The 14,959-nt window shown below is 41.5% G+C and overlaps 1 protein-coding gene across 2 annotated transcripts in view; it reads right to left on the bottom strand.

Moving 5' to 3' along the window:
• Positions 1 to 14,959, bottom strand: part of fbln1 (fibulin 1) — a 32,907-nt gene that overhangs the window by 11,995 nt on the left and 5,953 nt on the right. Inside the window, exons 3-15 of one of the 2 annotated variants that reach the window (XM_020079363.2) lie at positions 13,401 to 13,530; positions 10,967 to 11,126; positions 10,223 to 10,285; positions 10,027 to 10,113; positions 9,741 to 9,878; positions 9,207 to 9,344; positions 8,643 to 8,786; positions 8,408 to 8,533; positions 7,309 to 7,434; positions 6,365 to 6,484; positions 6,032 to 6,163; positions 5,805 to 5,928; positions 785 to 915 (exon numbers count right to left, since the gene is read on the bottom strand). In XM_020079363.2, coding sequence (XP_019934922.1) covers positions 785 to 915; positions 5,805 to 5,928; positions 6,032 to 6,163; positions 6,365 to 6,484; positions 7,309 to 7,434; positions 8,408 to 8,533; positions 8,643 to 8,786; positions 9,207 to 9,344; positions 9,741 to 9,878; positions 10,027 to 10,113; positions 10,223 to 10,285; positions 10,967 to 11,126; positions 13,401 to 13,530 — 1,619 coding nt within the window. Of the gene's footprint in view, positions 1 to 784; positions 916 to 4,600; positions 5,216 to 5,804; positions 5,929 to 6,031; positions 6,164 to 6,364; positions 6,485 to 7,308; positions 7,435 to 8,407; positions 8,534 to 8,642; positions 8,787 to 9,206; positions 9,345 to 9,740; positions 9,879 to 10,026; positions 10,114 to 10,222; positions 10,286 to 10,966; positions 11,127 to 13,400; positions 13,531 to 14,959 lie in introns of those variants that run through there. The other variant, XM_020079364.2, reaches the window with a different exon arrangement.

Raw genomic sequence — 14,959 nt, 5'->3', positions numbered from 1 at the left:
TCCTTGTCAGTGGTTAGAGAAGTAGATTGATACGGTTCTCATAAGGCAGATTTCAAGCTAAAGCTAGTAGCCACTTGCCTTGCCTTAGCGTAACAATTGCGAGCAGGTGGAAACAGACTAGCTTAGCCTGGCTCTGTCCAAAAATAAAATCTGCCTTCCATCACTTCTTTATCTTAGCTCATCTTAGCTTTGACTAATCGTTTTTGAGGAGGCTTTGGTCACCCCTAGGTAGAGGCAACCAAGAGGCAAAATTACTAAAATGCATCTGAAACACCTACAAAATGTATCTCTGTGTTTTTTGGTGAGAAGCATTTGCCTCACATCGTCCTTGCATCTCATGTAATAAGTCAAATGAAACAGTGTTTGTCAAATGGAAGACGTTTTGGCCTGGATATCCGCTGTCTACACAGGAAGCCCAAAATATTGGGTCATGAGACAAAGTTTCATAATTAGCGTACCCCAAAAATATGAGGGTAGTATCAATCTTTTCTACAAACTACGAACGGGGGAACAAAAGTATATCAACATTTTTAAATGGTTGTTTTTGTAACATTTACTGATAAAGCATGAATGTAATCTATGTGCTGGCGACCTGTCCAGGGTGTGCCTCCTGCCCGATGTCAACTGGGATTAGCTCCAACTCCCTCTTGCGACACTCAAAGGATAAGCAGTATAGATAATGTTTGGATGGATGGATGTCTATTGTGACAGCTTTACACTTTTGCTTTCTGTTTAGATCATACCATGACTTTTGTATCACCGTTTGAAAATCTTCTGTACCTACCCTCTGGCCTTGTGAACTCTCTGAACGTGGGCAAGGAGATGAAGGTGTGGGACACTGAGTGTATAGGGTTCAGGACACAGGCATCATCATTGGGCTGACAGGCCTTTATACAGCGCTCAAGCTTTGCTGCCCTAAAGGGGAGAACAAACATACACACAACAACAAATAGAAAAACACAAATACACACATGGCTTCTGACCTTTAGGTAATGTCCATACAAAGAGTTCAGAGTCAACTGCATTTGGTTTCTAAAGCTCACAATATACAGGGCATTATTGGGAGCAGCCTGCTACATAATCAAGAATTCTTGGGGCCAACTCCAACGGTCACTGCACAAACAATATCTCAACAAGACAGAATGGATACTGGATTTAGCAGTCGACATCAAAAAACAATGTGTGTGGTTTGGAAGAATAATAAACCAACAAATAATGGCCAAAGCTCGTGCCAAAGCTAAACTTCGTAGCTTGTGGAGACTCACGCTGCCATTGATGCACTGTTTCAAGCTGTGTGGGAATGAATTACTGCACTCACAGAGAATGATCCACAACCTGCTCAGGAAAATATTTGGATTTGCTGAGCATCCCAGGCTTCACATCACATAATCTCTTGAGGAGGATTTATGGGGCAAGGGAGTGTTCTAAAAGTCTCCTAAATTGTGAGCAACATGACTAGACAACTCCCCAGCCTTTCCCCAGGGCAGCTCTCATCCTATTATTTAGGGCTTTGTTTATTCCACAGACTAATCAGTGACAGGTTGGAGGGAATGGAGGGCCTCTGCTGGCTCCTACAGCTAACGCCACCTGAAGTATCGCTATTCACTACCTGTCTGCGGCATAAGACTCTGAGAGAGGTTTGTAAGGCATTAACAACCTCATAAATCAAGGGTTTGTCTTTGAAACAACGAGGAACTTGTGCTTGTGAGAAGAATTTTTGAAACTATTTAAAAGCCTTTGACTTCGACATACAAGATTTTCAATTCAAGCTTGGTCTTTACAAAGGAGACAAATCAGTGCATGTTTCTTTTTGGTTATGAAAAATGCCAAGTTGCCATGTATAAGTACAGTAAATGTGCATAGCAGCCATATAGCCACACTGTGAGTCATGGGCCGTGGATCTCTGGCACTCCTCAGGGGACCTATAGGCTGCAGCTGAAAGCCCAGGCCCAGCTCCTTTCATGGAGAGCGAGGAGAGAAGCCCCTGACAAAAAGTCAAGCCACCACTGGGTAGGGGCTTGTAATTAGCAATTAGCGGGTGGGTCCAAGTTTTGCTTTGGCCCAGGCCAAACCCACAAAATGTTCTCCTATTTTATAATACCGCGGCCCGAGCTGCAGAAAGACTCGAGCAGGACTCTAGAGGATGAGGTGAAAGCTCTGTTGAGGTACAGAGTAGATTTACGAGAAGATAATGACCCAGGGTGAACTGCCCCCTTACACACAGATGGGCACTTCAAAGCAGGGGCAGCAAGTGGAGCTAATTACAGATCCATGTGCTTATTAATGTGTGCATATATCTACATCAAAAAGATGCCGGTATGTTTGTGTCTATGTTCATTTGTGCACGTATGCCATTGTGCATGCAAACATGCTTGTGTACATGTGTGTGTATGGGTGCATGCATGCATGCACATGTGCATGTCTTCTTCATCTCCCCATGCCTCACGTGGCCCAGCCCAGGAGAAAAACCCCAATACTTTCAGACCAGAAAGAAAAACAGACTTTTTGGATGAAAGTCCTCTGGTCAAGCATACGGCCTTTTATTTTTTTTGGTAATTATTATTTATAGTCAGCACATTGATAACGCCCCAACAAAAACACTGCAGGGCATCATTCATTCTGTGCGTGGTGATGTTGCCGCACCACAAATTGTTCAGACCACCGGCCAGAGCCCAGAGCCCCATAACTCAATGTCAAAGGGGAGGAAAAAACCTCCTGCGCGCCACTATGTTCTTATTTTAAGGATATCCCCACTAGGGACCAAGTGCATCCTTACTGGCCTGACAGCTCAGGACAGGAGGAACCTAGGACATCTGAATTTACAGTTATTATAAGCCACAGCCCTCAGGCAGCAGCCTCACAGCATGTCAGACTATTTATACTCTCTCCTGCTGGTGCACATTTCGCTCCTTTGCCACTGCATCCCATCGTGTGTCACTTACTCAGCCTTCATTTGGATTATCAGTCTGCTTTGGGGTTTACACCCGCAGTATGCAGTGGAAATCTGTGCATTTCCCATTAAGCCCAAAATGTAATAAGAGCTAAAGAGAAGTGCATAAAAATAACTGACAGAAAGAATGATATATTTGCGGTGCAAGGTAAGTGGCGTTTGGAAAGTGGTATCACTCCGTTAAAAGGCTTTTGACTGAAATTTGGAGGTGTGGAATTACCTAATGGACTTTACAAGTAGTGATATTTGAGCCCATATAGTAAATAACTGAAGACTGAGTAAAAGGTGGGATAATTGACTTTTTGTTTCTTAGCTGGTGTTAATGTACAAACATTACCGATACAGGAAATGTTTAATAAGGAAACATTAGTAGCCTATTAATGACTTTATCATTATAAATTCAGTTGTTGTAACATTAGTATGCGTATTAAAAGAGCTGGTGTATATATTTTTCTTCAGCTATTTTGAATTAGATAATAGAGTCGAAAACCTTAAATACATGCATTACTAGATATTTGCATGACTCATTGAATATCCTCAACACTGAAGCTGTTGGAATAATAGTAACATGAAACTATGCAAGGCGGTCTTCAGGCCTCCGTCTATGCCGTAGCTTCCCATTCCAGCTGATCGCCTTTGCTGTATTTGATTAAACCCCAGAATGTACCATTATCAAGGACTGGATTTGACTGGAACATGTGTTATTTCAATTTCAATTTTAATAGAAAACTGTTCATCCAGCACATAAACCATAAAATACTGCAGACGTCATAGTTTATCATGCAACCATCATCAGATTACACTCAGTTGTAGGCAGACTTAGGTCGTTACCATTTTAAAAGTTACCCTGCCCTAGAACTCCACCTAGCGGCCATCATGGTGCCTTACCTACAGAAGATACATTCAGTTCGGTTTCATTTTTTACAACTGAATAAGGCTCCCTAAGTCTAGTGTTAAAAAAGTTAATTATGTAAAATACTACACTAATGGAAAAATGCTTATTTCTGATTGTCTGAATTTGTTGTATTTTATAAGCACTCTTAAAAATGATGTGTCATCTAAAATTTAAGTTTAATATGGGATCAATTCATAAAAAAGGGGGGGGGGGGGGGGGGGGGGGCTCAGACTTTCTTTGTCTAAAAATTAGCTTTGAGGACAGAAGTCACTGTACACATTTAAGAAATGGTCAGACAAACAAACACCCCAAACCACAGATCCAAAGAACATTACAGATGTTCGTTTCACCATTTGGTTTTTGGAAAGATAAAATGAGATATGTTCTTCAGAGAGCTCTAGAGGAGCTGGGAGGGGGATATAGTTCATTGTTTCCAGTCTTCATGCTAAGCTAAGTTAGCCAGCTGCTGTCATAAGAGAATGTTGTTTTTTTAATCTCTCGGACACACCCTCCCAAATTCAAGGTCTATTTAAGATGTAAAGATTTCCCATCTCTCCCTTTGCTTTTCAATGGCTCTGCTGCCCTGTGTCAGTATCACTGCCTGTCGATTCAGCCCCCTATTTGCTTATCCATTATATCTATGTCATCATATATGGTGAATGATGAGGTCGGAGCCTTGATGCCAAACGCTATGTTCTGCTGCTGCAATAATTGTCTGATTGAAATGGAATTAATCCATGAATGAGAGAATCAAATGATGTTTGATTATAGAGGTTTTTACTTATCACTGATTGGAAATCATGTTTTATATTTAACTGCATACAGTAAATGTCTGTAATCAATTATATGTTACAATACAGTCTAGACTGCATCACTGTGCTATGCTATCAATACACCATTGTTCATTTTCCATGAGACAATCCATTTAAAAATGACACATCTTTTTAAAGAGTGTAGTAGCTGGTGTATCCCGGTTTAACACTCATGTCTACTCAAGTAAGGGGTTGTAAGGTACTCTGGGCTCCTCCTGGGTAACAAACACCAGCACTTTAGCCAGGTACATGCTGAACATGCCGTTACGGCGTAGCCTCAGCTCCAGGGACAGATCAAAGTCCTGTGGCTTATTGATGAGCTTCGCCACCGACATTACGCCGCCGGTGGGCACCTGCTCCGTCTTGAAGTAACTGTCCTCGTTGCCAGCAGTGATAGCAATCTGGATGTCGTCGCCAGGCAAAGTGGGAGAGGGGCCCATGCGGAAGATGTTGGTGAAGACAGGAATGTTGGTGGGGAACGTGAGGTAGTAGTACGTTATTCTCAACGGCATGGCCAGGCACTCGACAGACTCATTGCAAAGCAAGCGTTCACATCGACTGCAAAAAGAAAAGGGGGTGGGGGGGAGGCAGGGGCAGGACGAGACACAACAAAACAGGCACAGGGAGAAAGAGAGAAAGAGAGATCGGGTGTAAGTTTCATTTGCCGTGCATGGCATGCAGTGGAGGGAACATCAGTCTCAGCAGCCTACGGGCTAGTCATGGTGCCCTCTGTGGGATCATGCAAGACGCTCTATCACTGGTGCCTCCAAACAAGGCTGGGTATCCTCAGCCTCTACTGAATCTGAGCCAAAATGGAGGATGGATAGATATCCATATGCATCATTCTAAAACAACAAATCATGCTACAGCCAATACTCTCTTCTGAACTCATTCCAGCATGACATGCAGAGCCTTGACCCAAACATATGTGTGAACAGCCTGATATTGGTTTAATTATCCCTATACTCAGAGCTGTTACCATGGTGACCATACAGACATGGATCTTGCTCTGTGAGTGTGTTTATTAATTCTATTCCTTTAAATCACGCACATTAATTCCCCAGACAAACGATAAATTCAAAGTTGTGTACATTCACTGAATGAATGTGTGTCCTGTGCAACAGAGACAAAATGCAAGTTAACTCACGTTTCTCCAGAGCGCCGGTAGTTGTTTGGACACTCGAAGGACAAGCATCTGAATCCTCCCTGCACATTAAAGCAGCTCTGGTTCTCCGCGCATGTGTGAGATCCCACCGCGCATTCGTCAATATCTGAGAGAGATAAACACCAACATGTTATTTGGAAAGACTCATAAACATGAGAGACAGGCAGACTGCAGCCATCACATCTAGCGTTACATTGAAGACAGCTCACCCTGACAGCTGCGTCCATTGAGTGCCAGGGTGTAGCCAGTGACGGGACAGGAACAGTGGAAGCTGCCGGGTGTGTTGTGACACCGATAGGAGCAGATATGACCTCCAGTGGGCAGAGCGCACTCATCAATGTCTAGAAAGGTTCAAGAAACAAATAAATACAAGTTATACCAGAGAAAACAATACATCCTTAAATGAAGTTAACTAGTTAATTGAGGTTCAACCCATCAGGCTGTTTGTGATTTCTCCACCCATCCTTCCCCTTCCCTTCAAAACCTGCTCCACTTCCAGAATGTTATTCAACTAGGTGCCTGTTAAAATGCTTCCACTTTACCTTCACAAGTTACGCCATCGATGTCACTGAGCTGGTATCCACGGCGACAGTAACACTGGTACGAGCCATACACGTTGGCACATTCTTGACTGCATGGGTTGCTCTCACATTCATTCAGATCTAGAGAAAAGTTACAGAGCAATATGAACTATTTCTGTCCTTATGAATATGTACAGAGTCAACTGTTGCATGTATACACTTAGTCTGGATGTGAGCTGGTTCCTGAGAATGGGCTTGCACTGAACAGATGGCGGAGGATACAAGATGGGTTGTTCCAAGGGTAACGGCCTCAAAGGTGTTTGTTGAAAACAGTACAGTAGACTTTCTTGTGGGTTAACAGGTAACCACACAGGGTTGACTCCTGCACATGGTTAATTTGCAAAGCGGGCTAAGAAACAGCCTTGTACTATGCATACAATTCCAGGAGACTCATTTTAATGTGAAGAACTTGATATCATGCACAATTACCACACCACAGACAGGTGAATCCATTTGGAAGATGTTTTGGTTGTTATGTATCTTTTATTCGCCAACACTCCAGGAGCCATTGGATGTTATTTGACACTACAAAATGTGAACAGGGGCAAAGAATCCACCACCTACATGCTGACCCCCACATCCACCTCATTTACTACATTTGGTAGAACACTGTGTCCATTAACACTTATAAATAAACAGCATTTCTAAAGACAGACAGTGAGTGTCTGTCTTCATATGATAAAGGTCAGTGGACCGTGAAGATCATGATGCAAGTGTTCGTATCACTGACATTGTTGCCACTGCAGGAAGCATGAAGATATGTGAACTGTTGTTGCAGCCAAAAGGACTAACGAAGGATTGAATCAGGGCTCCTAGTATTGCAGTTAATGACAGTATATGTACAGGATACACAGCACACACTGTATGTGAGCTGTTGCAATCATCCATATTTGAGTATGACTTACCGTCACAATTCCTGCCGTCAGCGGCGAGCTTGAACCCTGTCGTGCAGCTGCACTTGTAGGACCCCAGACTATTCTCACACTTGTGAGCACACAGGCGGCCTGGGTAGTGCCTGCATTCATTAATATCTGAAACACAAAGTGGAAACACCCCACAGTCAGTTAATAAAATGGTAAAAAAAGACCATTTTCCTGGAAGACATTTAAGACTTGTCGAAACAGGAAAAGCACAGGTAGAATTAATAATGTTAATGACGGCTGGCTGCATTCCATTTAGATGAGCTCTGGCTTTGACATAGTGGCATGGTTTGATTTAGCACTGAATGGAGTGGTGCCATTGTTTGTGTGTGTGTGTGTGTTTTTGTGTACAACAAACCAAACTTGGTGGGAGTATCTGAATATTTGGGAATTTATTTTACCATTTCCCTGTTTCTCTGTCTGTCCTTCGTCGTATGTCTCTATGTTCTTTGTGTGTGTGTGCGTGGCTCATGGCTTATCAGTCTCCAGTCCTTCCGCCTCGTTACCTGGTTAAGCCTCTCCACCTCCTCCTCCTCAGCACACACCTGCTTCCCATCTATAATAAACCCTGCAGAGTATTTAAACCCTGGCCTTTCATTTGCTCTTGGCCAGGTCATCACCAGCTGTGGTAGTTAGAGTTATGAATTCAAGTGTAGTAATGTAACCAATAAAATACAGCTTATTTAGATTAACCAATCATATGTTGTCATATAGTTTTAATAACTTCATGGTGGTATTATAAAATGTATTGTAATAATATAAAAACTTTATTACTGCCTGATGAGGTCATATACAATGTGTGCAATGTATATATTGTTTCTGTGATACTTTTGATTTGCACCTGTGGTTTTTCTGCCTTTACAAGTCAAAATGTGCTCTAATATAAAGAAAATGTGTTATACAGATTCTAACCAGTTACACAGAATTGGTAAACAGTGTTTGACTGACAACTGGCTGCAGCCCCCCGACCCTTGAGGGATAAGTTGTACGGATGGATGGATGGATGTTTCACTTGCATGCAGAATGTACTTTGGATTGAGCTACTTCCAAAATGTAAAACCATCAGACATCACTACTTTCTTACCCTCGCATGTGCGGCTGATGCTGTTGAAGATGTAGCCACTCTCACAGTCACAGCGGTACGATCCCACCAGGTTGATACAACCATGACCTACACAGACCTTCTCAGGGTCCTTACACTCATCTATGTCTGCAGACAGGAACGTACAATAAGCAACAGAGAATACATGCATGATGTGCACCTCAGGAAGGTAACTATGATGCTTTCTATCTAGGGATGGCAAGTTGCTAAGTCGTACCAACACAGCGTGTGCCCTCTTCGTTAAGGTGGTACCCTCGACCACAGTTCACAGAGTTCCTCTGGCAGATGTAGGAGCCGCCTGTGTTGATACAGACCTGTCCTCTTTGGCATGGACCGGTGTGGCTAACACATTCATTGATATCTGAAAACACAGATTATTTACAATATTATTATTATTTATCATGTTGAATTATGAACAGGCGATGCTCTGATAGACCAGTGTCATGTATGAGAAGTTAAACTCCACAAAGAATTATCACCTCCGTCATGGAAGTTATGTTTTCGTCTGCTTTGGTGGTTTGTTAGCAGAATTACACAAAAACTACTCAACCTATTTCCATGAAAATTTGGAGGGGTATCCCAAAAAAGAATCCATAAAAGATTTGGCAGAATAATTCATGGATGTTGATGGTAACAATCTGTGAAATTGATGAGTGTGTGAAATTTGGATGTAATGAATTTAAATGGTAGTGTCTAGTTATAATAATGAAATTCAGATATGTCTCCAAAGCTCTAGATGGGACACCTCTACACTGTGATTTGTTATGGTGCAGATTTTTACCAATGCAGTGGCCCAGGGCATCCTGGATGTAGCCAACCCCACACTTGACCGTGGGAACACAACGGAACGACCCCTGGGTGTTTTGGCACTCAAACTCCTTGCCACAGTTATGGATACCAGCCTCGCACTCATCAATATCTGGACGATGACATCAGAGCAGAATCATTATTGAATAAGCAATGAGAAAAACCTGCAAACACACAACTCATGCATATTATCCATGTTCTGCTTCTCCACCACGTCACAGGATTGATTCAAAACTAGAGAATCTTTCTCCTACTTTCAAACCCTGTTCATGAAACAACCTCCAGAATCTAATGAATTTCTCTGAAGCTATGATTAGTGTCTCTAAAGTGTGCAAATACTTTTCCTAAACTGCTGTGTTTTTAACATTCTTCATTTTCCTGAGTCAATGTCTGATTTATGCTTTAAATTTTTATTGCGTAACCTTGAAATGGTCAGTGCTATCTTTGCTTGGTCTCTCTTATACCAAGTTAAATGAAGGCTAGATGTATATAAATACATTAAACTGACCCTTGCAGTTGTTGTTGTCAGTGAGTTCGTAGCCAGTTCCACAGCTGACCTCTCTCTGGCACCGGAATGAGCCCTCTGTGTTGATGCATCGCTGTCCTCCCCGACAGTTACTGGCTCCCAGAAGACACTCGTTTATATCTGAGAGAAGAGGAGTACGTGATATATTACAAATATAGTCTATAAACAATGTTAACTGTGCTCCACCTAATTTCCTGATCACGCAAATCAAAATCTCCTCGGAGCAGTCTGGCTATTGAAATATTCAACTAAATTAGAAGAGTCTTACCCTCACAGCTCTTCCCATCTGGTTTGAGTTTGTAGCCTTTCAAGCAGGCACAGGTGTTGTTACCGACACAGAGATGAGCACATTTCCCTGAACAAGCAACACAAACAGGCTCATAACTGATTACAGTATTTTCAAGGTTAAGCCAGTTAGAGTAATTGTGAAAGCTTATATAGCCTTTTGGTTTATTATACTGTACCATCACACTGGTCAGTTAATACTGAATTATCTCCATTTTCAGTGGTTGCATCCTTGTTTGATGCTGTGTGACAGAAAGATAAAGCATGGTCATACATACGTTCACATCTTAACACCTTTTTATCAATAGAGCTCGAAATCATAACTTTATACATCCAAAAGTTGCAAATAATGCCAATTTTCAAAATTAATAATCAGGGGACTTATTTTTGAATGGACAATAACTGACTCGCTTATAATGTAAAACGTAGTCACGGAGCCAAATGTTCCTGTTGAGATGCTAATTAATAAATTGAACAGCATCAAATTGAAATCCTGCCTAAAATCAATCACAGTCCAAACACATGCAGATGTATGTGTTCTAGGGATTATAGGTGAATAGGAGACTCTGAATTTTCCAAGGGTGTGAGTCTGTGTGTGACTGGTGCGTTCGTCCTTGGATGCTCTGACGACCTTTACAGGGTTTACCTCGCCTCTCGCCCAATGACGGCTCTCAAAGTATTACAGAAGTACATGGATCTCCAATGACCATATACAGCCACCAGGGGACAGTGTGGGCTTTTGTCTGACAAGTCAAGTGGCGCTCTGATTTCTCCATCTCATACATCCTCCAATATTTTGAGAAAGTGAATGTGGTGATGCACAGACCTTCTCTTACTGGATTCTGTTTTTATATCAAGGCCACATAATCTGCTTCATTCAAACAAAAAGTTGTCTACTGTACGATAGTTTATTTTTCACCCACACTTTGTTTGTGCTGTTGGTGTTGTCTGGTTATCTGGGGTTCCCTCATTGCAGCAGGCCCGAGACACCAGGCTGCACTGGTAGCCCACAGACAGGCTGGAATCACACAGTAGGCCCTGCTCCTGGGTCGTCTTCCCCAGAAGACAACAGCCACAGCACATCTACAGAAAAGAGAAACTGTTATAATCCATGCTGTTTTAGACGGCATGGGAGCACAGATAGGTAATTTACAAGAACAGAAATAAAACATTTAATCCAAGATGATGTAGCAGGAGACGAAGTGAAAGCAAAAATGTAGAATGGGAAAAAAATGTTGTAGGATGAGATTTTGGTCAAATACTGTAGGTAAACGGGTAGACTTTTAGATTAATGAATGTGGACTCAAGCTGACTGATATGACACCTGACAGGCTCTAGGCAGGTGGACAGGTGGACGGACAGACCAACAGGCGAGATCGGCAGAAAGTCACTAACAAAGACGGACAGGCAAACAGTAATGAGATGATGGTCGTCCCCTCTGGCTGAGGGAAGCTCAGTCAATCATTACATATATTTATAATGTCAGGAAAGAGAGGGGGGGGTGTGCAGTGCAGAGTGTGGAGAATGGGTGTTGAGTGTAGTTTCACTTTGGGCAATGAGAGTTTATTAAGTGAAATCTGACAGTCTGTGGTGTGAGTGTGTTGTAATTGCAGTGATTGCAAGACTGAACACATGCCACAAAAAGATTGAGTCCCCAGATTAGCATAGTTTACTGAATCAGGACTTGTCAAGTTTAGAGTACTAGATGTAATCCATAAAATACATCTAAAGGTGTGCAAAAAACCCTAGAATTTAAAATCTATAATGAATATTTTCATAATGCAACTCAAAGGTGTTGACTTTAGGGAGGAACCACCTGACTCTGCTGATTCCCCTTCTACAGAGTTTTTGCATCTATCAGGTCAATGGTTTGGTTCCCCAGCCTCACTCCTGTGTAAATAGGGAAATGTTTGCTAACAAGGTGACCATACCAACATAGAGGTGATGTTAAGTGTTTACACTGCCCCCAAGTGGCCAAAAATCTTGCGCACAGATTCACCAAACTTGAAAACCATTAAATAACCATTAAATAGGTCAATACTAGGTTTATAGGTTTATGCATGTTTTTAATGAGAGTTAACAGATTGCAACCACGCAATCTCTGTTAAATCCTACATACCAAGCACAAACCTGGATACAACTAGCATAGCATATAGAAAGGAAGCAAGAGTGACTAAATCTGCTCACTAGCATATGTAAGGCTCAGTGTTACTCTTGTTTGTGCACAGGTTGTTGTTTTAAATGTTTTTGCTTTTTTAATCTTTCTCTTTTCTTTTCTCTAGTGTGATATATAAGTTTTCTGTGTATGTAAAAAGTTTAAAAGCCCAAAGTCCACAGTAAAGGGAGCTCCTAAAACGCCTCATCGGTACTCTAACCAATACTTCTGGTGTCACGTGACATCCCATAATGAGACATTGAAGGTATTAAGGTTAGGTGTCTGAATATTTGTTGGCTTGCATTGTGATGTCTTTTTTAAAATCCATGTCCAGTAAAAACAAGTTGTATTTTGTCCACTTTTACCCATTTTTTAAGTTCTGAACAGACTTGCTGATTCTCTCTGCTTCCAGTCTAAAGCCTCAGCTAAACTAAGCTAAGCTAACCATCTTCAGTTCCATAGGTATCGCACAGAAAGGTGAGCTGCATCAACCTTCTTTCAACTTTAACTAATTTAACTCTTGACATGGGAGCAAACTAGGTAAATTCCCTGAAATGTTTAATTATAATTATACAATACGTTGTGGGAACTGTCTCCTTCTTATCTATAAACCTTTTGTTATACTCTCCTTACCTAAGCTCGTTCATGAGCCATTATCTGCACTTTACAGACGATCAAGTGAAGACAAGCTGCCCCTGCTGACAATTACCTCATCCTGTCAAGAAAACGCACCCACTTGCCTCATCGCCTCTCCACATTAATCTCCAAGATGTGTTGATGTGCTGTGTGTTGTGAAAATAAAGAGGCACACAGAGGGGAGTATTTGAAAAAGGGATAAAAGCAGAGAAAGGCCAAAAAAGTGCTTTGTGTGCCTGGGGAAGATTCAAGAGTGTGAATATATAAGACAGCAACAAGCTCCATTCTGCCGTGGAGTGACATGCCTCATCCTGCTCCTGGCACACACGCACACACAGACACACACATACGTGCACACACAAACACATTTAGATCATCACTCTCATCAATCATTTGCCTCCAGTCTAGCTGTCCAGCCGAGGAGTGTGCATTGATTGAGTGGAGGAGGGTTTTTTGCTCCACACAGCATTTTTATTCCATCTTACTCTGTTTACAGTGTTTAATGTTAGAAAGACACACACAACAGACCTTTGCATTTGGACATGCACATCAAGGTACAAACAGACCTTTGTCGTCTTGGTCTCGCAGGTGCTGCTGAATAAAGAGTCACAGGTTCCTTGGTCTTTGGCCACATTGATACCAGTGGTGCACATGTTGTCCTCGAGCACTGCCACACAGCACTGCTCCTGCACTATCCTGTCAGCAAGAAGAAAGTAACACAAAACACAGATGGTGCATTTATTCTCAATCTCCGTCAATTCAGTATGAAAAAACACAAATAATAACATAAATGTGTGTGAAAAGACAAATGAAGCAGTAAAATAGATGTCAAATGAAAACTTGAGTGATAAATTATGATGTTATTTAATCCATTTAAAACAATATGGTGACGACAGTTGTATTATCATGACAGAGCCTTGTTTCCTCAGTCTTACATTCTTCATTCACAACTCAAAAAAGGTATTTATCATTTAAGAAACGTGGCCCCCACAGGTGGGAGTGACAATTAATAACTGGAAGTGATGAAAAATGTTTCTGAAATAACAATAGAAGTTGTGTATGTAGATTGAAAAGTAGAGTGATAAATTGAAATTTGGTGTTTTGACCAGAGCCATCTTGTTATTTTTTAATCCAGAAGTAATTACAGGTAGAGCAGCAGGGGGCGGGACTGACCTAAAGCTTGTGTACACACTCACATACGACCTGCACCCATTGGACACTACTACCTGTAAATCACACGGTATTCATGCCTCAATTAGACTGTGCTTTATCGTCAAATTTACTCAAAATGGAATCATAATTTCCAAAATAAACATCATGTTGCGTTGAAGAAGACTTGAAACTAGCAACTCAGACCACAAACTCCTTCGACTGAGAAATAGGATGATTTTTTCATAGACTTCTATAGAACTGACATCATTTTACAACCAGTAGTGTCGACCTCTGCTGGGCATTCAAGAGAATACATATTTCAGGCTCTTCCGCATTGGCTTCACTTTCCAGAGAGTCAGCGTTTTTGACCTTATCTTGCACTGGGCTCAAATGAGAACTAATCAGATAATGCCAGGTTAACTGTTTGAATCAACCCAGCTTTAAATAAATCAAATCACTTCATTGTTGAAAACACTTTTTATTTGTAAGTGATTCACCACAACTTGAAAGTCAAAACTACTCCACCAAATGAAATCTGCACAAACACTGCGCATGCCAAACCCTTGAGAAACTACATGACTCAGCCTGCCACAATCACATTTTATCACATTTTTTCTGACTACAATGTTTTGTGCAGTGAATATGAATCAAAGCACTGTTTTATGCACCAGTCGATCTTCAAATTAAAATGGAACTTAATCCCAGGTCCCAAGTGGAAGATTCAGTATTTTGTGGATGTAATTTGATGTCAAATGTATGTGTCTTAATTATTGACAATAACAATTGACAATAAAGTATGAATCAGTCAATCAATTTCATAACCATCTTTACTGCTCTGTTTTTTTATCATTCATTTCAGTTTGACTTCCACTCCTCATGCAGTGAAACACAACAGTGCCTTTCAGTGCAGCCCATTAAAATGAGCCTGGGGGAGCCTGATGGGGAATCTCAAAGTTGTCATAGTAAAAACCTC

Source organism: Paralichthys olivaceus, chromosome 7 (genome assembly GCF_024713975.1).
Source record: "Paralichthys olivaceus isolate ysfri-2021 chromosome 7, ASM2471397v2, whole genome shotgun sequence".
NCBI classification, from domain to species: Eukaryota; Metazoa; Chordata; class Actinopteri; order Pleuronectiformes; family Paralichthyidae; genus Paralichthys; species Paralichthys olivaceus.
This window is presented reverse-complemented; position numbering and strand designations above follow the sequence as displayed.